Here is a 27,524-nt window from a genome sequence, read left to right as displayed (position 1 = left end):
TCAAAAAAACGAAACTATTTTAATTGCATTGCGCTACCGTGATATTGAAAAAATAATTTTTTTCCCAGTTGCATTTTATTTATGAAGTATATATGCAAGTTTTCCGCGGTATAGCACTTGAAAAAAAAAAAAATTTTTTTTCAGCCCACCCTACTTATGGAAGTTGATGCTCTACCTACAAGATTGACTAAGCGGAGACGTCTTGAAGTTGTTACTCGTGTTGATGAGTTTATCGAGATAAAAACTGCTTTCAAGGGAATACTTAAAACTTTTTTCCTTAAAAACAGTGATTTGAATTTATTAAATATTTGTGATTTTCTCCAACAACATGAGGATAAACTCGAACGTTTAATTAACAGGGTCATAGCTGAAAGTGATGCGATTAAGTTTAATATTGTGCTTGAGTGTACTTATCCTCCTGAGAGTGTACTTATCCTCCTGAGACCCAGGGATTTTTGTTGTTTTTTCTAATTAACTCCTAAGTTGACTAATACTAGGCCATTAACTACAACTCAGTTGAGTCCTGAGCGTAAACTGATGTATACTTAAACAAATTCCTGAGTGCCTAGTATTAGTCACTTAACTTCAAAATTCTCTCCATGGCTTGCTGGTTATCAGACTGCCCCATAGGGGGTAGCACTGTACAGGTTAGAATGTTCCTTGTTGATGTAGTTCCTCAACTCACCGCTAGGGTGCGTCAGTGTGACACAGCATTGAAACAAACAAGATGGCAACACCACCCAGAAAATCATCCTCTACAAATCAACGATGTAAGTAGATAAAACCATTGTTTTACTTTATAAGTTATATTTATATGTCATAAACACATCACAAGGTTATTATGTAGTGTATTAAATGCAACAATAATCAGTTTCTTTATAGGACAAATTGTTGTGCAATCTAAAGTGACTAATATTAGGCACACAGGGCTAAAGACCAAAAGGCAGTATTTTACTAATACCTAATACTAGTAACTTCGGTCTTTATTATGTTGAATTTCAGTATAAACTTTTTTACAGTGACACCAAGAAAAATCAATGCTTGTCTGTTTGGGACTGATGATTCTGAGATCGAGGATTTCAATGATGAAGAAAATGAAGATAATGTCCTCAGTGCCAGCACAAGAGAGCAATCTTTATTTCAAGCGAATTGGAGTGACAATACTGACAGCGACCCTGACTATCATCCCTCAACTAGTGACAGCGATAACGAACCCACAACATCAACAGCAGTAAAGGTAACTTGATCATCAAATTTCTTTATCCTAACCTAAACCTAATGTAATCTAACTTATACAAACAAAATACATGTAATTACTATGGTTACACATTCTACTTAAAAATTCTGTTGAAAATTATTAAATACTTTTAACTGAGTACATGATTTATTTTATTTTATTGATTGTTTTCAGAAAAATCAACTAGCCAAAAGGAAGAAAAATACTAAACTGCAACCACCAATCAAGAGAACAAAGAACATACCTACTGCCGAACCATGGAGAAAAGGCATTTTTTCTCCTGATCCTGTGACTCTTCACGAACCTTCGTATATACCACTGGACTGTACGAATTGGAGTAATGAGGAAGTTTGTTGAACTATATTTATGATGATGATATTCTTTTACAATTTGTGGAGAAAAGCAACCAGACTTATGTACTTAAGACAGGTAAAAGTTTGAACTTATCTTTGAGAGAATTCAAAGTTTGGTTGGGAGTAAATTTTGTAATGTCATCCCTACAGTTGCCCCAAATACGTATGTATTGGGACAAGGAATGGAGAGTTGCTGTAGTTGCTGATCATATGTCTAGGGACAGGTTTTTTCAAATAAGAAATTCACTAAAAATTGTCTTTGATGATGACATTAATGAAGAGCAAAGGAAAGCCGATAGGCTATGGAAAATAAGACCACTGATTGACCGTGTTTTGTTAGGATGCTTAAAACAAACCAGAAATCAACACATCTGTATAGATGAGATGATGATACCCTTCAGTGGCACAAGTGACTTAAAACAGTACATTCCCAACAAGCCCAACCCCTTAGGAATTAAGGTATTTGTTTTGGCTAATCCTACTGGGATTATATGTGACTTTGTGGTTTTACCAGAATCAGACCACCTTTACTCAAGATATTGCTGGAAGCTTTTGGCAATGTGAGTCTGCCGTTCTTTATCTAACTCGGTCTTTAGTTCCTGGTCATGTCATTTACATCGACAGATATTTTAATACTGTACGATTAGCTGAAGAACTTCTTAATCGTGGAATTAGATGCTCAGGGACTTTAAGGAAGGATAGGCTTTCCCAGGATAATGATCTTCCTGACGACAAGATTTTTAAGAAAAGCCAAAGTAGGGGTTCAGCCACTGTCAGTGTTCGCGCCGATGGTGCGATAGCATTAACAAAGTGGCTGGATAACAAATCCGTAACTATGATCTCAACTAATGAGTCCGTTGAGCCCATGTGTGAGGTTAAAAGGTGGTCAAAGTGCATGAGAAGAGGTATATTCAAGTGTCCCAACCAAGTGTGGTGAAGTCATACAACAAAAATATGGGAGGGGTGGATTTGATAGACAGAATACTATCTTATTGCCCTTCGAGATCTAGAACTAAAAAATGGACAGTTAGATGTTTATTGCACTTTTTTTGATGTAGCCCTAGGAAATGCATGGCTTCAGATGAGGGAGATTAAGAAATCGTCAGGAGTATCTCCCAAGGACATTGTTCAATTCAGGCATTTCAAGTTGGAATTAGGTAAATCCATGATTGAGAAGAATAGTGTTCGTCTGGATGTTGATGAAAATGGGAATGAAGATCAAGGACACCAAGAAGAAGGATTTTTTGGATCGTAGGAAGAGTGCGGGCCCATGTTTAGAGAAAAAGACTGCAAGGCGCGCCACCCACTTACCGGAGGTGACAAAGAAAATCCAAAAGAGGTGTGCTCTTCCAAAGTGTTTAAAAAAATCTACTGTTTTTTGTACACAGTGCAAAGTTTATCTTTGCCTTGTAGATGGAAGGAAACTGTTTTGCTAAATACTACACAAAGTAATTTGAGGGTCATGATTTTAAAAATCCTAATTAACTTAGTATTTTTAATTAACTCAAAAATCAACAGAAACCATGGAAGTCTGATTACGATAGCTCAGTGCAGTATTTTTAATTCTTTTGTACTCATGTTAATTGACACACATCAATAAAATATATGGTTTTAACTGGATGTACTATGTTTTTATACCATTTCTACCCATTTCAGTCCGAAGTGCCTATTATTAGGACAATCAAAAAGGGTAGAATAAGGCACAACAGAATTTTTTAAATATTTTTTTTGGCTCTTTTCATTTGTTTATAGACAAGTTATTATCATGTCATATGATATTTTAAAGAAAAAAATTCTCGGGACTCAAGGCCAATTTTTTAGAGTGCCTAATAAAAGGCACTTCGGTCATAGTTGCTAAATCTTATTGAAATCCTCAGGTCTCAAGTACTATCAAGACAAGTGCCTAGTATTAGCCACTCTGGACTCAGGAGGTTATGTAAAACCTCTTAGCCAAGAGGTAACACCTCGCGCATTCAAAACCAGAAACAAGAAGGTTTTGGAAGAAACTTCCATTTCCAGAGTTGTACAAAAAATGTTTAGAAAAATTTGTAGAGAAGAGAGTGAACAGTTAAGCAAAGGGAGTGGGTGGACTCTTCTACATATTGATGGTATTTTAGTACGATTCAGCAGGTACAAACCGCTTAGAGGTAGTACTTTCATACCTTTACCATCAGCAATAGCGCTTAAAAAAGCAGTAATCAATCCAATGAACTTACTTACTTGACGAGTGCTTTAAGTGGGCAATTTTATGTCATTATGTTAAAGGTGTGCACAGGGAGCGCGTAAACAACAGATACTTTGATCTGCAAAATAAATTTAATTTTAACGGTATTCAGTTTCCAACACCTCTAAATCAAGTCAGTAAATTTGAAAAAAACAATCCAACTGTTAGTATAAACGTATATGGACTTAACAAGAATAATGAGGTGTATCCTCTGAAAGTGGTTAAGACTGAGAAGAAAGATCACATAGATTTGTTGTTATTTTCTAACAATGTAGGAGTAAGCCACTATTGTTATATTAATAATTTTTCTAGATTAGTACGTGTACAAATGACAAAACATGAAGTAAAGGCAGCTTTTTGTAAAAGTTGTTTAAAACATTTTTAAGGCTTACGTGCTAAAAAAACTGTTAAAAAAACATAGAAAAGACTGTATTCCTAACAAACTCGTAAAGGTTGTTATGCCTCATCTTACAGATGATGAGGATGATCCTACTTATTTATCTTTTAATAACTTTCATTTTAAGTATAAAGTACCTATAGTGTGTTATTGTGATTTTGAGTCTATTCTAAAAAAACTTAGCTCTGAAGAATGTAACAAGCAATCTCAACATGTAACAGTAAAAGAAATACATGAACCAATGACCTTCTGTGCATATTTTGCTATCAACGAAAATATGTTACCACTAGAAATTGTAAACAGTTTGCCTAATGAGGCCTATCTCTATCGAGGTCCCAATGCTGGTTTAAAATTTGTAGAGTACATGAAGTCTATAGCAAATCTGATTGGTGATTTGTTAAATGTAAACGTACCCATGTTACCTCTTACTAGGGAAGAAAGTGATAGATTTAAGTCAGCCACCCACTGTGAATGTTGTAACACAGAATTTAGTGAGGCTTTTAATGCTCCTTGTAGAGACCATTGTCACGTAACTGGTAAATTCAGAGCAGTGTTATGTGGTTCTTGTAATTTAAAAAGACAAGATCAAAAATCTCTTCCCGTTATAATTCACGGTAGTTCTAATTATGATACCCATTTTATTATTAAACATTTAGGACTTGATCAAAATAAAGTTGATGTCGTTCCTAACACCAAAGAGAAATACGTTTCTTATGTAAAACACACAGATAGCGGTATTAAATTAAGGTTCATAGATAGCTTTAGGTTTATGGCAAGTAGTCTAAGTTCTTTGGTTAAAAATTTTAAAAATGATCAATTTATTCACACAAAAATGTTTTTTCGTGATGAAGACTTGTGTCTTGTAACAAGAAAAGGAGTGTATCCATATGAGTTTACCGATAGTTGGGAGAAACTTGATGTAACTCAACTCCCTGCTAAAGAGCAATTTTATAATAGTATGGGTTTAAGCGAAATACCGGACACGGACTATGAACATGCTGAAAAAGTATGGAATACATTTAACTGTCAAACCCTCGGTGATTATACCGATCTGTATCTGAAAACCGATGTGTTGTTACTCTGTGATGTATTTGGAAACTTTAGATTAGTTTGTCTAAATAATTATGAATTAGATCCAGCACATTATTTTACCTTACCTAGTCTTACCTTTGATGCTATGCTAAAGTTGAACTTGAGCTGATTCATGATTATGATATGTATATGTTTATCGAAAAGGGAATAAGAGGAGGAATTACCCAATGTGTTAAACGCTATGCAAAAGGTAACAATATTTATTTAGGATCATCTTTTGATCCTGGTAAAGACGTTAGTTTTCTTACTTAAATTGATGCAAATAATTTGTATGGTTTCTCAATGTCTAAACCAATACCGAAAGAAAACTTTAGATGGTTAACCCGTGAGGGGTCCCCTTGTTAGATGCCATCTAACAAAATAGTAGCTCTGAAGAAATTTTTTTTATTTTCTAATTTAGCCTCCTGAATCTTAGCAAGTGCCTCATAGGCTATATAACACGTGTTTTCACTGTGGTTGTGATATGATTCATGCGTAGGCAGTGGAGGGGGGAGGGGGTGGAAGCGCGCGCCGCATACTCTGTTAGTTGCCATCTCGACACGGGACCATTCACGTTGGCGCATTAGTTAGGCGACATCTATACACGGGACTGATCGCGTTAGCGTTTTGTATGCTTAGTTCGCGTTTCTTATGAACAAAGTTTTTAGTCTTTTATTGTTATTTGAGTGTCTAAGTGAAACATTTTAGCGTAGAAATTAATTTCAAGTGTCACTTAGTGTGGTGTTATGCAGTTTAGCATTGGAAAACTTCAAGATGTCTAAGATTCAAGATCATCTTATTCTTAGTTGGATTGAAGAGGATGAAGAGACTTTTCCTAATCTTGGTAGTGATAGTGAACAAGATGCTCCTTCAGAGCATTCACTCCACGATTCGAACACTGAAACAGTCTGGTGAAAGTGACGGGGATCTAGAGGATGCAAATGTAAGCTTTACAAATCTGGATGCTCCATCAACGTCTGCTATGGACATAGCGGTGCACGAACCTGTAGCTCAGCCAGTAAGGGAGCCTGGACCTATCTAAGTGCAGAGTAGGAGACAACATCCCGGTCCAGTGTATGTAGGTAAGGATACTTTCACAAAATGGTACATTCATAAATCTGATGCTAGAAGAACGAAAACTTCTCAACAGAATATTATAAAAAAATTGCCAGGTGTAAAAGGCGCTGCTAAGAACAGTAGAACTATCTTTGATTCATGGAAACTTTTCTTCCCAGATCAAATGATTCAGGAACATTGTCAACTTTACAAATGACGAGTTGGATGATATCTCCTCAAACTATGCTCGTGACAAACAAGATTGTATTAATACTAATGTTGATGAATTGCTATCATTTTTTGGGGTTCTTTATATGTTAGGAGTAAAAAAAGGAAACCACCTAAACACTAGTGAAATGTGGGGTCAATGATGGAACTGCCCTGACTTTTTCAAAGCAGTCATGTCTCAAAAAAGATTCCATCAGCTTGTAAGAGCAATCAGATTTGATGACAATAGAACCAGGGAGGTGAACGTTAAAAAAAATTGACAACTTGGCTGCATTTAGGGATGTATTCGAAACTTTTGTCAGTTTGTGTAAGGAACACTACACTCCAGGAGAGTACGTTACTATTGATGAGATGCTGGAGGCATTTCGGGGAAGATGTAAGTTCAGACAATACCTGAGCAATAAACCAGACAAGTATGGTATAAAAAAATTTATGCAATGTCGGACGCTCGAACATTCTATGTGTTGAACATGGAAATTTATCCGGGCAAACAGCCCCCGGGCCCTTATGCGTATGACAACTCAGCAAGTAGCGTGGTTTTGAGACTAATGGAACCTATCGACAGAACAGGAAGGAACATTACGATGGATAATTACTATACCTCTGTTCCCCTTGCCAATGAGTTGTTCATGCATCATAGAACCACTATAGTAGGGGACTATAAAAAAAATAAGCGAGAGATCCCAGATTCATTTAAAGATGTCAACGGTAGACCAGTAGGCAGCAGCATGTTTGCTTTTGGCTGTGACCCGAATAGAGCCACATTAGTCTCTTATGTCCCGAAAAAAGGGAAAAATGTTTTGATGTTGTCGACATTTTCATGATGATGACTCTATTGATCCCGATTCTGAGGCTAACAAAACCAGAGGTCATTACTTTTTATAACATGACCAAAGGTGGGATCGATGTTGTAGACAGAAAGAAAAAGGACTACTCTGTAAAACGTATTAGTAACAGGTGGCCTTTGACGATTTTTTGTGGACTCCTGAATCTGGCAACTATAAATGGTCAGATTATCTACAACCTGAATACAAAAGACACCATGCAGAGGAGGACTTTCATAACGAGCCTAGCGAGGGACCTAGTAAAGCCGCATATTCTACATAGAGCTTTCTATTCAGGACCCTCTCACTCCCGTTGAGGACCAGCATCAGGGCTGTCGCCGGTGTAGAACTTCCTGAGCAAAACCCCCCACCAGGTAGGGATTGATCTTTTTTACCAGTAACTAAAACTGTATACATTTAATATTTTACCGATAAAAACACCTTGGGTCTTACAAAAAAACTCTAATACTTCTTGATTGTGAACACAATAAATTCTTTGATCCGATCCTACATATAAAAATATATATATATATGTATATATATCTGTTTGTATTTTTTTCAGTTGTCGAGGGGACGAAAACCAAGGTGTCACTACTGCCCTGTCAGGAAAAAACAGGTTTACTCCATTACAAATGCTCAGCTTGTGAAAGATCCGTATGCAAGGAGCACACTGCCAAAACAAGCTATTGGTGCCACAACTGTGCAGCAGAAGGGAACTAGATCTAAGTTTTTTGTTTCTTGTATTAGTTTCCACTTCACATGCATTATTTTTACATTATCAATTTAATTTAGGAATGTCTTAAGTAATAAAAACATTTCCTTAGTAACTGAAAAAAAATTATTTCAACCTTCTGCATGTGTAAGTAAATGGGGATAAATTAATAAAATTAAAAAAATCCAATAGTTAGTAATTATTTTTGTTATTAATTTTTTTAAATTGCCTGACACTTGTAAAATACAAATTAACTTATCAGGAAACAGGTACAAATTGCATTATAAGTGCAAGTTAAGATTTAAAAGCAATAGAGAGCAAATAGCAATAAAAAACGCAATGTTAGATGGCAGCTATACAGGTGACCTACTACGTAAGTGGAATATACGGGACTCCTCACGGGTTAAAAAAGGGAGCGATAAAACATTTTGATGTTATGACAAAGCCTGATGAAGGAGAAAATGGTTACATTCTAGAGTGTGATCTATCTTATCCACAACATCTTCATGAGGAACATAATGATTTACCTTTTCTCCCTGAAAACAAACGTTCTCCAGGATCAAAACAGATCAAGCTGTTAACAACATTAACGGATAAAAAAAATATGTTTGTCATTATTTAAACTTAAAACAAGCTTTGCAAAACGGTCTTGTGTTGAAAAAGATTTATAGAATTCTAAAGTTTTCCCAGAGATGTTGGTTAAAACCTTACATAGATTTTAATACTAAAAAACGAAAAGAATCAAAAAACGATTTTGAAAAAGAATTTTACAAATAACTAAACAATGCAATGTTTGGAAAAAACAATTGAAAACATTAGGAAAAGAATTGATTTAGAACTAGTTACTAATAGCAAAAGAGTAGATAAGCTAGTTTCAAAGCCTAATTTTAAGACTAGAATAATATATGATGATAATATTGCAGCTATTGAGCTATCCAAAGATAAGATTTGTTTTAACAAACCAATTTATGTAGGATTCACTGTCTTGGAGTTGTCCAAACTTCACATGTATAACTTTCACTACAACATTGTAAAACCTTTTTATGGTAACAAACAAATCAAAATTTTATATCTTGATACAGATTCTTTTTTTTATGAAGTAATTACTGAGGACTTGTATGAAGACTTTGAGAATCCTATTCTAAAGCAACACCTTGACTTATCTAACTATCCCTTTGATCATAAGTGTTTTGATGCATCTAACAAAAAAGCATTAGGTAAATTTAAAGACGAATGTACAGGGATTCCAATTGTAGAGTTTGTAGGTTTACGACCTAAACTTTATACCTACCGCACAACAAATGATGATTATTTACAGGAATCCAATAAACTAAGATTGAAAAAAGCTAAAGGAATTTCAAAGGCTGTCGTGGATAAAACTATAGTTTTTCAAAACTATTTAGATTGTAAATGAAAATATGAGAAGAGATGTAAGAACTTTTCAATCAAAGAAGCACAATGTAAAAACTGTAGTAATTAACAAGTTAGCTTTAAGTAATAAGGATGATAAGAGATATGTTTGTCGAAACAACATCAACACCCTGGCATATGGTCATTATAGCTTGTAAGTTCTTGACTTGTCATTTGTGCTTGTTATTGTGAGAATAAACAGCTTTTTAATCAAAAACTTTGTTTTTAATTCCTAACCTTCATATATGACATACGCTTGTATGTTTCTTTCAAGGTGATTAGAGTAATTAAAATATTCTAATGAAAAAAAGGAAAGAAGAAAAAAATCGAAATAGAGTAACATGTTCCTTTATTGATAAATACAGAAATCTACATAATTTTTTTAACAATACCAGGCAATGGTAAATATTGAATTAAGGCATCATGAATGATCAAACAATAAGCTGCTGTATTAGCAGGTATTGCAGCAGAAGTTTGAATTTCCAGTCGTATATCCAGTGATCCTGATTTTAACATTTCCACTTGCTTAGAACAGTCAATAACAAATAAAGGAGTTTTAGCTAAATATGTTGTTTTATCGAGGTAAGGTTGGTCATCACATCCTGAATAATAAGAAGATTGGAATCTTGTATACAAGTCATACATTAATGATTTGTTACCGTTCAAGTTATCATATGGATAGTACTTGCTGTTGAGGTACAGTTTCACATTTTCTAGATGACAAAAATCAAAATGAGATGCATTTTTAGCAGCGTTATCTTTACGATTTGTTTGAAAACCTAGTATGACGTAGCGTGGCTTTTCCATAACTGAACTAGTTTTAACTGTCCATGTTTGAAACTGCGAGGCTGGTAAAGATGGATATTCGTTTAATTGCCATCTTCTAAAAGGAATAGAAATGGGTTGATCTTTATCTACAACTTTTAAAAGAGATAATTTTATATTGTCTTCAACTTGTACGTAAGGTACTTTCCAAATAACTTTTGTCAAATTTATTTTAAAATCATGTAAAGCAGCTCCACTCTGAATGATGGCATTCTTATCACTTGATGGCCTCAAAAGTACTAATTCCTGTTTAACATTTAATAAAATATGATTATAATCTTCTACAAATCCAAGAAGCAATTTAAGTGGTACACAAAAAGAAAAGTTAGTTTTATCACTTAAATTTTCTACTGATGTAATTTTCCATCCAGTTGGCATCACTTGGACGAGATGTAAGTATATTTTTCATTGTAGTCGTAATACCAACATTTTTAACTCTATCAATTTCTGTACCACACAGTTCGTATCGTATTTCATCAAACAAACATGACATAGCATTATTTACCAACTCCGTAGTTATATAATCAGAATTATTGTCTGCAGCCTTTATAATTTTTCCCTCAATCAGAAGGAAACTTCGACTTGGTAATGTGTATACATCTTGATGTTGAACTGGTATTCTAATTTCATCACTATTCTTTAATGAATTCGAAGAGTATGGATTGTGAGAATGCCATTCAATTTTAATTACTGAATCTTCAAAATTTACATTTTCACCAATATCCAGTATCCCGTTCATGATGAAGGAGTTTTAAATATTCCTAGTGAGTTAAGAAATATGCGGTTCCTCAAATTTAACGGCTTCACTGTTCGAGGAATACTGACATTTGGTGTAGTATGAAAGGTTTTAACTAACTTTTTAGAAGATGTAGAGGTTGAGTTATTTTCCTGCTTTCTCTCTAATTTGAACGCGTAAATTAATGTTTTCACCTCTGAAATTAATTATATCTCCGTTCTGATCTTCTAGTTTTATGTTAAATTCTGATAAATTATTTTGTTTGTAAATTGGAAGTTATTGTACCGATTCAGGTCTTTCAACAATTTTAAATCCAGGTCCAACCACTGGATAAAATTAATGTAATACGTGTCCTTCGATTCCGTCTCTATATGAACCTCCTACAATATTACAAGTGATTCGTATGATATCAACTTTGTTAATGGCCACTTGACTTGATGATACATGCTATTTATTTACATCCAATATCTTGATATCTTTATCTATAAACCCAAGTAACGAACCTAAATTAAGGTTTCGAAAGGTCTATTTTCTTAGAACACTATATTTCACTTTTAAGTGTATTGTTGTTTGCTTTTAACTTGAATGTTGTAGTTGGATCTATTTCTTTCAATTTATTGTTAATATACTTATGAATGTCTTCTATTTCATAAGATCCTGTTGGAAGAGATATTGTATTGGAGCCGATGTAAAGTACGTTATTGATATTTTCTTCAATATTGGGAATTGAATTGTAAGTCATTAAATCCAAAAAACCCATTTCCCAGTCATTAGATCTTGATAAATCTAAAGGAGGAAATAACGTACACTTGAGATCAGACGATCTTCCTGTAACACAAATCATTTCTTCACGAATAAAAAGTCTAAACACAAATGACCGCAGTTAAAAGTATTTTCCTTCTGCCTCGGAAAGTAATTGTATTTGATTGTAACGTGATGGGGTCCACTGTTAAAATAATCCTAACTCAGTCGGTACAATCTCTATCCAATTAGAGAAAGATATATGATATACTAGGTTATTTAGGTTATCATCCTGTCAAAAATGACGGTATTTCTAATTTTTTAATGTTTTATAATCAATGGATTATTAAAACTTATGATGTTATGACTTTTTACTGTTTGTATTTCTTGGTCATATTAGTTTCAAACTTAGTAAAATTTAAATCAATCATTCAATCACCTGGTAATTGGTAAACGTAAACACTAATGTTAAATTTGGCAAAACACCTGGTAAATGTTAACACCAATGATGAATCTTTTGTTTACATTTACATGTTTTGATTGTCAAAGATTATGTACAAACATTTCAATTAGGGCTAACTACAAGACTAGGATCACATTACATACTTTCAATTAATTATTGTACTTTTTAGGACGATAAAATAAGACTACTTCTTTTTACTTTTTACATTTATTCAGTGACATATAAATGATTTAAGAAGCTCCAACATTATCTTAATGTTAATTTTATGCTAAACATGAAACATAGACATTTTAATTGAGGGTTTTAATTCCTACTCCCACTCCCTGACAAAGCCCCTATGGCTCTTTGTTTCTAGGAACCGTCTAGCTAACCTTTTTACATCTAAAGACCGAGCTCTCTCATGTTCAATACTAATTACACTAAGGTCACACAGTCTAGTATTGGACATAGAATTTCTTAAGTAGTTCTTAATTATTTTTAGTTTGGAAAAAGACCTTTCACTACTTGCCACAGTCACGGGTAATGTAAGAAACATTATGAATGCAGTACATATGTTTGGCACACTTGATGAAATAAACTTATTTTCAATCAATAGATAATCAGCCAGCTGGCTGATTTTGCTTATTTTATTACTTCTGATGTCGTCTTTGACTATATTTCTAAAGCAAATGACTTCGTTAACTAAAGCATGAGTCACATCAGATTCATATTTTTTACAAAAGTCAGAGGCTGACTGTACGAGTTGTTCGTCAGAAAACCGTAACAAATTATCTGGGTTTAAAAAACTGAACGTGTCAGTTATACATAACATAGATTTAAACCTTTCGTTTAACTGTGAAATTAAAATATCAACAGCTCTCACAAATACCCTAACTTTAAAGCAATGCACAGGATCACTAAACTCATAGTCACTAGAAAGTTCGTCAAAAAAAGTCTTTACTTTTCTTTTACGTTTGGAGGTCATTGACGAATCAATATTCCACTTAGCAGCTAACCTCCTGGCTTGATCTAGGACATCGTCGAATTCTCCTCGCAGTTGGCTCACAGTATTTAAACACTTCTGAAGGAGATTCTTTGCATCGTCTAGATTAACGTCGGACCTCTGTAGGGTTTTCGACGTGATCTGGATTCTTTCTAAAATTCGACTTTGAAACACTAACATCAAAACAAACTCAAAAGAAGACATTTCCTTTATAAGACCAGTTGCTTCTGCGACTTCATTGTTCTTGCTTGAAGTCAAAATTATTTTCGATAGACACTTCAGCACAGCGACAAAATTTACATTGATTGATAGTAAAGCGTCGTACCTTGACGACCACCTAGTAGGACAGAGTTTTTTCAAGGTTAACTTGATAACACAGGAGTCGGTCAACTCTTTTAAACATTGCCATCTTGGTAGGCTTTGGCCGAAAAATACATAAATACTGTTTATTGTATCATAGAATGATGAAATCTCTGAAATCGATTTCACACTGTCGTTTAAAACTAAATTTAAATTGTGACTAGCACAATGGACATACTCAGCGTTAGGAGACTTTGATTTTATTCTGGTCTGCAGTCCTGTGTAAATTCCATTCATGACAGAAGCGCCATCATATCCTTGACTTCGGCACTTATCAAAAGATATTTTCTTTTCTTCTATAAATTTAACTACAAGATCCTCTAGTCCTTCGGCTGACTGGTCTAGTACTTGCACAAAGCCTAAAAAGGATTCCATTATCTCAAGCTGATTTAGGTCTGGTTTGTATAAAACATATCTTAAGATTATTGATAACTGATCAATTTTCGAAATGTCTTGTGTAGTATCTAAAATGAGAGAAAAAAATGGAGACTGTTGAACATCAGTCAATATTTCACTCAAAATCTGATGAGATGTCAAATGAATAAGCTCGTTTTGAATTGAAGGGCTTAAGTATTTTACCCTACTATCTTCGTTTTCCAGGTGATTCTTTAAAATAGGGTCGTATCTAGAAAGGAGATCAATAATATTCAGAAAATTTCCTGACTCACTCTTAACATTTTGTATGCTCTCAGATCGATGACCTCTAAGAGCTAGATTACAGGTTGACATTGTTATGATAACATCCAAAATTCTCTTTATTACTTCAACCAGTTTATCTTCTTTGTCATAGAAAAGAGTTTTGATATCTCTATTATTTTTTCTTATTCCAAATGCGATACATGCATTAATATGGCACTTACTCAATTCGTGGTCTTTAATTTTTGTTGACAGATTTCTCCAATCATTAATTTTCCCAGTAGACCATGCATTGTTAAAGTTTTTATCAAGTCTGTTAGCAAACAGCCAACATGGTTCACAATACACGCCATTTAAAGACGGAGAGTAACAAAGCCAAAAGCGTCAATTTTTTGACCAGTTTTCGTTTCGGAAAAATAATAATCTTTCGAAAAGGATCTATTTGTTTTAATGTCTTTAGGGAATGGCCCTTGAGGTCTACACGGTTCGGAGTTCAAAATCCGAGATTTCAATTCATCATTGTTAATATCTTCTGAGAAAAGAGCTATGTCTGTACTCTCTACTCCACCATCATTGCAGATTATACCAAAGACATCAGTATTTTCTTGTACTGAAATACTTCCGCCAGTTGCTGATGTAGAAGGAGCAGTATATGTAATATTTAAATCAGCAGACTTACTCACATTTTGGTGGACTTCTGAAGTTTGGTTATCGGCAAGAACATTCAATTCGACGATATCTTCTGACGTGGATATTTTACCCCCAAGCCCACATTCATTCTCACCAACACCATCGTCACCTAATTGACTTTGAGAGGTATCAGCAAAATCCCGTTTTTAAAAAACGTGTCAATCTTTGGTAGTTTCTTCACTTTTTCTTCTTCTTGTTTTTTCCTTTTTCGGAACTCGGTACCACTAGGTCTTTTGTTTCCGTCCATTTCGTTCAATCACAAACAATCATAACGAAATCCATTAAAAACGCACAAATTTATACGGCAAAAAACGGTCCACTGATTTAAATTGTATAACAAATACACAGACAAAATCGTTTTGTAATAAAACTCACACTACCGAACCGCACAATCGTACTAACAAGGACCGACTGACAGGACAGGGTGACTAATCTGTGAGTGCGCAGCGGCCACCCCTCCCCCGCCGAGACTTGGACTCGCCCAGGCACCCGGCACACGAGAGGGGAGGGGCGGCGGCCTACTACATGCCGCATGACCTTGAGATGCGCAGCAGTTACGGAGTAAGGCGCCCCGCATATTGAGACGCAGTCTGAGCAGCGCAGCGCAGCACAGGGCGGGGCAGTTTTTGTAAAGCACGTGTTCGCTAGAGAGCGCGCATATTGTGGCGCAGGGCAAGGCAGGGCAGTGTAGTCCCGCACGTCGACTGTCCGCACTTGTGGTCGAGACACAGAAACTGCTTCACATTGTTGACCTGCGCCGTCTTACGCCACTGTTTTGCAATGGAATGTCAAGAGGAAAAGTTAATTGAAATGGTGCGTGTTTATCCAGTTTTGTATGATACCAGTGATGGAAAATGTATGAAGACTAAATACAAGCAAGAAATCTGGGGGAAATCGCAAAAGAACTCAACATTGCAGATGGTAAAGGACTTGTTATTAGTTAACCCTAACAAAATCTATGTATCTTATTATTTTCAGGTTATCTACACCGAATTTCTGTTTTATATATCACATAAATAACTTTTCTGTACTACAGTGATATTATTAATATTTTGGGATAGGGATAAATACATTTACATAAATATTATTTAGAAATAAATACACGATTCTTGTAAAATGTTGTAAAAATTAGTTATTTTGAGATATAAAATGTCAGGAACAGAAATTATTTTACTACATTAAATTTTTTACCACAAAAATTTAGTTTTATTGTAAACATTTGTATGAAAGAATTATAATTCTGTGTACAAAAAAGGCTTTATATAAAATAAAAACTAAAACAATGGAGGATAGGCCTACTTTGTGTAGGATGTCAATTTTTTAAATGAGCCATATAACATGCCAATGACTTATATTTCTAACAGTATGGACAATCAGAAGATACAACCTCCAGTGGGTTAACTCCAGTCGTAGACCAACTACAAACATGAATTTAATATTGTCCTTCAGAGACTCGTTCATCCTGCCACTTCACACTTCCTACTGAGTTAAAGTATGCAGTGTACTTCTGTCTTACTGCAAAAGCTGCTTGTACACTTCTTGCTCGATTCCTTGATACTGGAACCAGTTGCTCTTTTGGTAATTGTGCAGTTGAAACATCTTCACTATCCACATTTACTGCAGCATTTCTGCGCAGATAATTATGTAGCAAACAAGCTGCTTTTACGACACTGACAACGCTAGAAACTTTAATCTCGAATGGTTTTTGGAATACGCGGAATCGCGATGCTAGAATTCCAAAAGCACACTCAACAGTTTGTCTGGCCCGTGAAAGCCTGTAGTTGAACACCTTATTTTCATGGTTGTCCGTAACTTGCTTCTTTGGGTAGGGTCTCATCAAGTTGCACATTAGCGGGAAGGCCTCATCCCCTACAAACACGTATGGCATACTATGTTGAAAGGAGGGAAGTTCAGAAGGGGAGGGCAGTTTAAGACTTCCTCTTACCATTTTTTTTTCCAATTCGCAACTTGAAAAAATATTACCGTCACTGAATCTCCCCATGGATCCTACATCGATGAAAGTGAATTTTGATGTAGCGTCAACAGCTGCCATTAGGACGATGGAGAAAGTGTGTTTGTAATTGTAGTATGATGATCCAGATTTGTTTGGTTTCTTTATAACAATGTGCTTCCCATCAATCGCCCCCACACAGTGAGGAAAATTCCATCTTGAATTAAAATCAGACGCAATCGATAGCCACGTCTCTGATGTAGGTTGTGGCAAATAATCCGGCTGCATAGTTGTCCATATTGCGACGGAGACCTCATTCACAATGTTAGCTACTGTTTTATCTCCCATCCGGTAACTGTAGCCGATGCTTTTGTAGCTGTCACCAGAAGCCAGATACCTACAACAAAAAAGTATATATGCTACTTTCATGCAATAGATAACTTAATAGTTGCAGTAGATAGTTCTGGTTTAGCCTAGCGGAACAAACGTATGCAACAAAATTGTTTTTGGTAAATGGTCATTTTCCAGTGTGGAATCCCCTTACCTGTTTATCGTTATAAATAAAATAAGTATTAAGTTTTCTCTCTCTTTTTCAGTTGAAGAGGTAAAATCTATGTGGAAGAAATTAAGGAACAACCATAGAGATGCTCTACGCCGGCAAAAGCGTATGATGAAAAGTGGTGCAGCAGCAACAGATATTAAACCATGGAGGTTTCAAGCTCAAATGGAATTTTTGTTGCAATACATGGTTAATGAAAATCGAGAAACAAGTTTTACCAATGATGACCCCAACCTGAACCACAACTACGAGGACAACCAGAAACACAGCAGGCAGAAGAGAACCAGGACGTCGAAAATAACATTACCGGGATAGTTGATGAAGAGTCTCAGCCAGACACAGCCGACGTTGAAAGAGTTAACTCAGTTGATTTGTCTGTAAAGGAACCTACAGATAATCTATCGCCACCACCATCAAGACCACAAAAGAAATTTAAAAAACATGAAGTTGACACCGTAATAGTAAAAGCTATTGAACAGCGTGAGCAGAGGGCAACAGAGCGGGCTAAAGAAAGAAAAAAACTGGATGAAAAAATAGCTCCTTCAGATGATTTACATCTATTTTTCATGTCGATGTATGAGCTAACAAAAAAAATGCCTCCTTCATCCCAGCATATTGTGAGAAGGAATGTCTTTCTGTCAGTAACCGACGAGGAAGCACGTTTGCTGAACATTCAACAACCTACCCATTCCCCACAACAGCCCCGGCATCAAGTTCATCAGCCTATGTATGAGGATCGTCAGTTAACGTATGACAACTGGTCACGTTCTCCAAACGTCTTGTCTCCGGAAACTTCTACCTCTTCTTCAGCTCTAGGACATCGTTCAACGTCGACCTCGCCTTACGCCCCTGAAAACCCCAGTTTGCCAACGTCTTCACTAGTCTCTTTTATCAATACCTTTAACACCTAATGTTTTTAGATTATTACAGTAAGGCAATATGATTTTTCCATTTTTTCATTGTACTTACACGTTTTCATATTGGTGTTATACTTATAAATAAAAACTTACCTTAGAAATACTGCTAGTTTTTCTTCACTCCCAATTGGTTTTTGAGCATTACATCCCTCGGAAGAAATAAGAGGTTGGACCAGGCTGTGAACTTCTTGGAATTCCGCTTTGTTGAGACGAAAATAGTTCGTAAACCTTTCACTACACAACTCTTTTGTCAGAACAAATTCACCATGAGAACTTCTTTTTTTCAGGTAGTCACTGTTTCTACGCTTGTTCTTTCTTGTTCTCTGATGAAGTAGTAATAATAAATCTAGGTCGGCATCAGAATCTGAGTCAGAACTCAAATCCAAATATTTTGACAACATGCTCATCATACAAGGTTTTAAACAAGGTAATAAACTAGGTAAACAAGGTAACTGTTATTGTTATGTTAAACTATTATAAACTATATCAACAAACACACAAGACACTGAACTGCTGTATGATAACTGCTTCCCAATATGCGAGGTAAACTGTGCGACGCAGATTTTTCGCCGCTGCTGCCCTGTGCTGTGCTGCGCTGCCCGGGCCGTGCCACGTGTGGCAATATGCGCCCTGGCTAAAACTGAGTTGTGGGGACAGCGCGCGGCTCAGTAGTGTCCCAACATTCAAACTGAACGTATCAGTCCGGCATAGTAACATCGCAGATAACCTAGACTTGAGTGGACTAGTTATCATATTTCATTTCAAATATACTCATCATGAGAATATTTTTAAATAGTGTATTAATAGTTCATACTATTGTACTGTTAGAATAACGAATACAACTCGGTGGTCAAATGTTTTGTTACCCCCAAATTTAGCTTCAATTAAAAAAAAACACTTTTGCGCCCTTCTAGGGCCTGCGCCCCCTGAAGGCCTGCGCCCCAATGCACCGCATTGGTTGCATTGGCGTTAGTTACGCCACCGCTCAGAACCATAGTATCGGAAGTCCAAAAATATCATTTTTCTGATATCAGCTGATCTTTTGTTGAAATTATGTGCTCTATAGAGCCATTCTATCGTATGTCTGCTAAAAAATATATTTACGGATTTAGCTAGAGCTATACAATCGTAAGTCACAACATCTGTTTGAGCCATACTATCGTAAATCTAGATACGATATTTTGGTTCTAAATAGTAAGCTCCAATGAGTGTAACGCAAGTCCAGAGCCGGACTTACGTTAGTCTGGCTCCTGTACTGTATATAGTAGCTAGTAACTCAAATCCAGTTTTTCAATCAGCTGATTTGTAGCTACATGTGTTTATTGTTGCTTTTGCTCTCGAAGTTGGTGTTTGAGGTTAGAAGAAAGATATTCGAGGTTATTGTGGTTAAAGATTGCATACATTGTCTTTCATATGAATAAAAGCTAGAGTTTAATGGTTATTTACAATGACGGATGGACCATACAGTAATGTTTCAAGTAGAGGAAAACTTATGCTTTCATTGGCACAACATCAGAACACATTAGTAAGTCTTGATCATGGCTATGTTGTTACTTCAGAAGATGTAACAAGTTGCCCAGTGTCTCCATTAATAGAGATTCCTAACATTCAGGAACAAGCACCCAGGAACAGCAGCCCTACGGCTTTTCTAACTGAATTACAGGTTAGTTCTAATTTTTATTTTGTAGGTCAGAGGTTATGGGTACCTATCGTAACCATATTAATTCATTGTAATCGTTGTTACAAAGCTATGTAACATTTTAAGCTATGTTAATGAAATAAATTACAGATCTGACAAAATATGAATATGTTAAAATTACAAGCTTTAGTAATAAAATTTAATAACCAGTTTGATAGGCCTAATAGCAAAAAGGTAAGATTTTAATAGTTTTTTTTTAGTATTTTGTAGTATTTTAAAATCATTGTATTAATTTACAGACAGTGCAACCGGATTTGATTCAAGAATCATTCCCTAAACTTTATAGCCTACTAGGACAAAATATCACCAAACATGAAAATCTTATTCAAGATCCAGAAGATGTTGTTGATCCATCAGTGAACGGTTATGGTAAGTGTTTTCTTGCCTACGTTATAGGCATATGTTGTTTTGTTACAATATTATAACCTGAATTTTCACTTAAGGTTATTGTCATTCTTACAAACTGGGCTTTAACAGTATTGATATAAGACCATATTAAGAGCAAAAAGGCTGCAGTTCCATATACGCCCCGTGAAACAAATAATGTACTACCGAATCATATTGATAGTAAATATAGTTTGTTAATATATCGATCTTAGGAAGTATCAAATGAAATTATGAATTATCGGTTTCTGTATGAAAATGTCGTTCTTTATTGGTCAAGAAAATAATGTTGATTTTTTTAAGAACCAAATTAAATATCATAAACAATTAAATGTAACGTTTTGTAATGACAGTACTGAGACAAAAAATGTGGTTGGTTTTTCGTATTATCTGAGAAGTGTGTTTGTAATGTTTTTCGGCAAAAATAAATAGTTACGTAAATATCTCCTGGAAAAGATGGCCTTGTTCCATGGGTAAGGCAATCCACATCACCAAGGCATGAGTGATCCCAAGAGTCCACAGTTATATGCATCTAGAGGCACTATTTTCAATTGTAATAAGTTTGAAATTTTCTAATATATTGTAAATGTGTGTAAAATGATGTTATATTGTAATTAATTATGTGAAACTGTGTTTAAACAAATTTGGGTAAATTTACATAAATAATGTACTTACTCATTTATCTCGAACGAAAGATTGATATTTGATATTAAATCGATTGTTTCGCCGGGCGTATATGGAAGTGCAGCCACAAAAAATTAAGACGTAACGTAATGAAAATATGTATCATGGCCTGTCCGTAACATGTTTGTTTATAAAATGAGTTTATACCTACAAGGGTACTAACCTTAATTATATATACATATTTTATTGGGTAGGCTACTAATAAACCTTTTTTCTTTGCAGAACCAGAAACCGGACATCATCTTCCTGCTGAAATTGTACAAGAGGACTGTTCATCAAACAGCAGTTTATTTTCTGACAATGATCTGGATGATCCCACTTATGTACCCCAGGAGAGTTCAGAAAGTGAAATATCTTTTAGTGATGTCATTGAGATATCACAACCTACAACAGTTGATACAAATACCGTACCTACAGCCGTATCAAATCAATATAAACTTGTTCCCTACAGTGATTCTGATTCAAATGATGACATGATAAATATTCCTGAAAAGGGCAAAAAGAGAGTCAGAAACCCAGTAAACTGGAAAAAAAAACATTAGGAAAAGAAAAGTACTTTCTGGTGAGCAGTACGTAAATTCAAAGGGAAAGGTTGCAGAAGGAAGGCCATTAAAACCTCCATGTCGAGATAATTGTCGATTAAAATGTAACACAAGATTTACAAATGAAGAAAGACTCAATATCCATTCCGAGTTTTGGAAATATGACAGAACCTGGGACTTAAAAAGGCAGTTTGTTGCATCTTGCATCAAATCAAAACCTGTAACTAGGCAGCGGCAAAGAGACGGAACGAGGCAGAATAAAAGTGTGAGCAATGCATATATTTTTAAAAAGAACAGTGTTGAAGAAGTAGTGTGTAAAACCTTTTTTTTAAAATACTCTTTCAATTTCGGATATGTTTACAAGAAGTGTTTTGAGAAAGACAGGTGACATTGGTCTTGTAGCAGGAGACCTTAGAGGACACCACACACCGATTAATAAAATACCTGATGAAGCAATAGGAGTGATCAAAAATCATATTAAGAAATATCCTGCATATGTTAGCCATTACAGTAGGGAGAGGTCACAGCGGAAATACTTGGGCAATCATTTAAATATTACCAAAATGTACGACATGTATGTCGAAGACTGCAATAAAGATGGCATGAAACCAGAAAAGAAATGGTTATTTTCTAAAGTGTTCAATGAACAATTTAATTATTCTTTTCATTTGCCTGATAACGATACTTGTGATACGTGTGATAAAATTGACTGTAACCTAAAAAATGAACAGTGTCAGGAAAAAAATACAAGAACTCAGACAGCAAAAGGAGGATCATTTAGAAGAAGCTTCTCGAAGATATACTTTAAAAAGAGAGGACAAACTCATTGCCAAGGAAAGTGAAGACACTAAAGTCATTACAGCAGACTTACAAAAGTGCTTACCAACACCAGCATTAACAAATTGTCAAAGTTTTTACTTAAGAAAGTTATGGACATTAAACTATACAATATTATGACACAACAGAAAATAAAACTCCTTGTATGATTTGGGATGAGACTGCTGGAGGAAGAGGGGGGAGTGAAATGGCTTCTTGCTTTTTTGCTTGGGGAAGTCAAAAATTAACTGCTAAAACAAAGAACCTTACAGTATGGACAGATAATTGCAGTGGGCAGAACAGAAACCTGAACATAATCTTCATGTACATGTGGCTTATGGAAAAGCTCCCCCATCTTGAAGTAATAAATCATAAATTTCTTCTTGCATGCCATACACACATGGAGGTTGATGGTAAGCATAGTATAATTGAGAGGGCAAAGAAAAAAGTTCAAAGAAACACTATCTTTACAACCAATGACTGGATGAATTTCATTGCGACATGTGATTCAAAAAATCCATTTCAGACTAAAAGAATGGCTTTAGAAAATTTTCTTAATTTCTTACATCTTGTAATGTATGCGGGTCGACACTGTACTCTCTATGGGTCGGGAAGAATAATTAAACTACACATTTAGAGTAACATTGCTCTAGGACCGCTCGTAAAGGAACGGACGGGACGCGGAGGTTACATGACGGTGTCTGGTGGTGGACTCCGGGTGGACTGCTGGCTGGCCAGCTTGGACCGTTGGTTGTAGGGTAGTGGCGTGATGTGACGTCACAGGAGAGCAGCCTATGAGCATTCTTTATTCTTTTAGACCACATCGTATGTTACATCGCCTGACAATACATACTGCCAACATCACTGGTGCAGACATTAAATATCACTATGGATACCTACCAACTTAGTACTTCTCACACTAAATACACTACAATCCTCCCCCTTAAATACATAAGTCCCCTACAATTTTAGAAATTTATCAATTACAATTTGTTTTACAATTCTCCAATTTTAAATCAATTACAATGAATAAGAAAATTGACATTATACTCTTTTATTTTTGTAAGTATAGATTATAGAGAACAAAATACAAACTCAATATAATCATTTAACACAAATCACAAACACTTCAATCAAAACCAATAAATCAGAAGATAGCAATTAATAACACATTGAATGAACACAATTAACAAATCGATAATAATAATGCTTAAACAATATTAATTATATACAAGTCACAATTGGGTTGTATTTACAAGTCCATTTTGACTAAAGGTTTACGATCCCTTAGTGGGTATCGTCTAACAGGTGTCATTTGTTTGGGTGAAACGCTGGAACTGTTATTGTTTACATTTGTACGTGGGCTGGGGCTTTGCCCCTGAGCGTTTCTGTTATTGTTATGGTTTTGCGGAGAGGGGGGCAAGGTCGTTGCTAAAAGTACTGGCGACCTTGCGCTCGCTCTGTCCCGCGACTGTATATCGATCGTTTCCTGCGTGTGCTCTGTTGCCACGCTTGCGTCTGGGAGTCTAGGCATTGTTGTCAACTCAGACATTTCCGGACTACACTGTAAACCTACCAACTGGTCGATATGTCGTTTCCACCTCATGCCCGTATTCAGTTCAACTAAATACGTGACTGGTCCTAATCGTGAAACTACCACACCTGGTATCCACTTATTTCTACCTCTGTAATCTCTGGCTATGATTGGTTGTCCAATAGCTAACTGTCTAGTTTTACTACCCCTATAGTACAATCGTTGTTTTTCTTGATTATCTGACATTATTGCTTTAACATTTGGGCGAATTAAATCTAACCTAGACTTTAGCGATCTGCCCAACATTAATTGAGCTGGCGATAGATTGGTAGTAGAATGCACTGTATTTCTATAAGTGAACAGGAAGTTACTCAAAGCTAATTCTAAATCCTTGGAATTATGAAGAGCTGTTTTCAATTTATTTTTAATAGTTCTGACTGACCGTTCTGCCAAACCATTGGTTTCTGGGTGGTATGGTGGTGAAAACGTGTGTTTGATACCATTTGACATCAAAAATTCTTTAAACTCTTGACTGGTAAAAGGTGGTCCGTTGTCGGACACTATGTGGTCTACAATACCATACCTACTAAATAATTCCCTTAATTTCACAATCGTGTGAACAGCTGCCGTTGAAGCAACGGGCAACACCTCTGGCCACTTAGAGTACGCATCTTTTACCACCAAAAATAACTTGGACTGAAAAGGTCCAAAAAAATCAATATGAATTCGAGACCAAACTCGTTCCGGAACATTCCAATGATGCAGGAAAGCCTTGGGCGGTTTTGCTCGTTCCTCCAAACAGGCTGCACAGCTGTTAGCTAGTTGTTCTATGTCCCGGTCGATATTAGGCCACCATACATATGCACGGGCTAATGCCTTCATGCGAACAATACCTATGTGTGAAGTATGCAATTCGTTCAGAATGTTTATTCTGAACCTTTTAGGTATTACCACCCTGTACCCCCACATTAGGATTCCTTGCTCCAAGGTTAATTCCGACTGTCTAATTTCAAATGGCTTTAGATCTGGTTCAGTTACAATAGGCCAACCTAATTCTACATAGGCTATTACCTTTTTGATTTCACTATCTACCATTGATTCTCTTTTTATGTCTACATAGCTTAATGGTATGTCATTTTCAGCTAAGCACTGCAAATAGGTACCTATGACATTAATATTAAGGTCATCATCCGAGATTTCATCTTTAATCTCACTATTTACAGGTAATCTAGATAAACCATCGGCATTGCCATGGTTTTGGGACTTAACATACACAATCTCATATTGGAAACCACTTAAAAACAAAGCGTATCGTTGTAACCTACTGGCTGCGAAAGCAGGTAACCCTTTCTTTGGTCCAAAAATAGCCACTAAAGGCTTATGATCAGTCTTTAACAAAAACTGTGTACCATATAAATATTGACTAAATTTCTTAACACCAAATACAATGCTTAATGCTTCCTTATCTATTTGTGAATAGTTTTTCTCAGCGCTATTTAACACTCTACTTGCGAATGATATAGGTCTTTCTGTACCGTCGTATTGAATCTGACTCAAAACTGATGCAATGCCATATGGACTAGCATCACTGGCTACCACTAGTGGTAATGCAGGATCATAATGCGCTAAAACTTCAGCAGAGATTAACTTTTGCTTAATCTCTTGTAGTGCCTTCTTACATGCTAAATTAAATACAAAATCGGTATCCTTTCTTAACAACTGATACATTGGGGTTAAAATAGTGGATATCCTAGGAATGAAACGTGAATAGTAATTAACAAGACCAAGGAAGGCTTTAAGCTGTGTCACATTTTGAGGTTCAGGTGCCTTGACAATTGCTTCAACCTTACTAGGTGCGGTATGCAACCCTTGTTTACTGATAACAAAACCTAAATATTCTAAACTGTCACAGAAAAATTTACATTTGTTCTTGCTCACTGTGAACCCATTGTCTTCAAGTCTTTGACACACTAGTCTAAGTCTATGCATGTGTTCCTCATTGTTTTTACCTGTTACTAGAATGTCATCTAAAAATACAGTTACCCCCGGGATACCTTGTAATGTTCGTTCTATTATTCTCTGGAATATTCCCGGTGTTAAACTGATACCAAAACATAGGCGATTGTAAGCATACAATCCTTTGTGTGTGCTAATTGTACAATACGTTTGACTATCTACATCTAGTTTAAGCTGCTGATAAGCTGAAGATAAATCTATTTTAGAGAATTTTTCTCCGTTTTGTAGGCTGGCAAATATTTCTTCAATTTTCGGTAACGGGTGTCGGTCTACCTCCAAGAAAGGATTTACAGTTATTTTATAATCCCCACAAATTCTTATTTTCCCATTAGCCTTAATAATTGGTACAATGGGAGTCCCCCATTCACTGGTATCTACTGGTGAAATAACGTTCTCTTGTTCTAGTCTAGTCAGCTCGGCTTCTACTTTTTCTTTAAGTGTAAAAGGTAACGTCCTAGGTTTAAAGTATTTTGGTACTACATTTTCTTTTAACTTTAATTTAACTGGTGCACCCTTGAAACATCCCAACTTATCCGTAAATACATTTGGAAACTCATTGTACAGTAATTCTACTTGTTTGTTGTTGTTGACAACAGACGGATTGACAGATGTTTGTTTGTTTACCTCTACAGGTGTGTTGTGGCTTCCACTGACAGGCGTGCATGCGTCTGCCGCGCTGCCGCCTGCAGTTGGCACAACCCCCACCATGCTCGTGCGATCAGCTGACTGTACATTGTTTACATTACTAGGCACTCTAACTGTTAAATCTAATGCTTGCATCCAATCACGCCCTAACAAGGGATTAGCCCCATTAGCTACGATGTATAAAGCTAATTGTTTCTCTTTACCTTTATGTTGTACATTGACCATAACCTTACCTAAAGGCCTGATCTTTTCATGTGTATATGAACTTAATACTAAGCTAGTTGGATACATGTTTATATTTCCTAACTTAGTCTTACAATCTTTTTCTGACATAACTGAAACACAAGCTCCACTATCGACTTCAAATACAATTTCCTTACTTTCCACTAATAACTGTACCGTTATTGGCTCAATTTTATTAATCTTAGTTTCTATTTCTTTAACCGTAAATAGATTGGAAATGTCATACACATCGTCATTGTCTTTATGTTTCCCGTGATTATCTGAACCGGACTCTGCTGATTCTTTACTTTCCTCTACATAGTGCTGCCTACCTTTATAAACATATTGCTTTTTATTGCTGTAAAACTGTTTCCCTTTAGCTGAAGGCTCCTTAGACCTATTTGTAAAAACATTTGGTTTGTTCTCATTAGGTTTGTTAACATAATTTTTCGATCTACAAACTCTTTCAAGGTGTCCCTTCTTTTTACAATGATTACACGTGTACTCACGAAACCGACATTGCGATGCTGTGTGTGATCCTCGCTTGCCGCAACAATAGCAGGTGATGTCTCCCAGCGCCTTCCCGCCGTCCGATGACCGTCTCGCTGCG

General features: G+C 35.8%; 1 protein-coding gene across 1 annotated transcript; it reads left to right on the top strand.

Moving 5' to 3' along the window:
• Positions 1–491: 491 nt before the first annotated feature.
• LOC124370336 lies at positions 492–22,370 on the top strand. The gene is made up of 7 exons (XM_046828626.1): positions 492–770; positions 1,020–1,237; positions 1,412–1,585; positions 6,157–6,300; positions 15,393–15,506; positions 20,311–20,440; positions 21,362–22,370. Exons 1-7 carry the CDS (start codon positions 728–730, stop codon positions 21,679–21,681), a joined length of 1,143 nt encoding a protein of 380 aa, XP_046684582.1. The 5' UTR covers positions 492–727; the 3' UTR covers positions 21,682–22,370.
• The last annotated feature ends 5,154 nt before the right edge of the window (positions 22,371–27,524 follow it).

The sequence above is a fragment of the Homalodisca vitripennis genome, unplaced genomic scaffold (assembly GCF_021130785.1).
Source record: "Homalodisca vitripennis isolate AUS2020 unplaced genomic scaffold, UT_GWSS_2.1 ScUCBcl_86;HRSCAF=1036, whole genome shotgun sequence".
NCBI lineage: Eukaryota > Metazoa > Arthropoda > Insecta > Hemiptera > Cicadellidae > Homalodisca > Homalodisca vitripennis.
Note: the sequence above shows the minus strand (reverse complement) of the source record. Positions and strands in the feature narration are given on the sequence as shown.

Bases quoted from the DNA above. Each gene is read 5' to 3' on its own strand.
- LOC124370336 (XM_046828626.1), top strand. From the start codon at position 728: ATGGCAACACCACCCAGAAAATCATCCTCTACAAATCAACGAT. The intron at 1,586-6,156 runs GTTTGTTGAACT...ATGCTCCTTCAG, and splicing joins CGAATTGGAGTAATGAGGAA to AGCATTCACTCCACGATTCG. The intron at 15,507-20,310 runs GTAAGGCGCCCC...ATTAATTTACAG, and splicing joins AGATGCGCAGCAGTTACGGA to ACAGTGCAACCGGATTTGAT.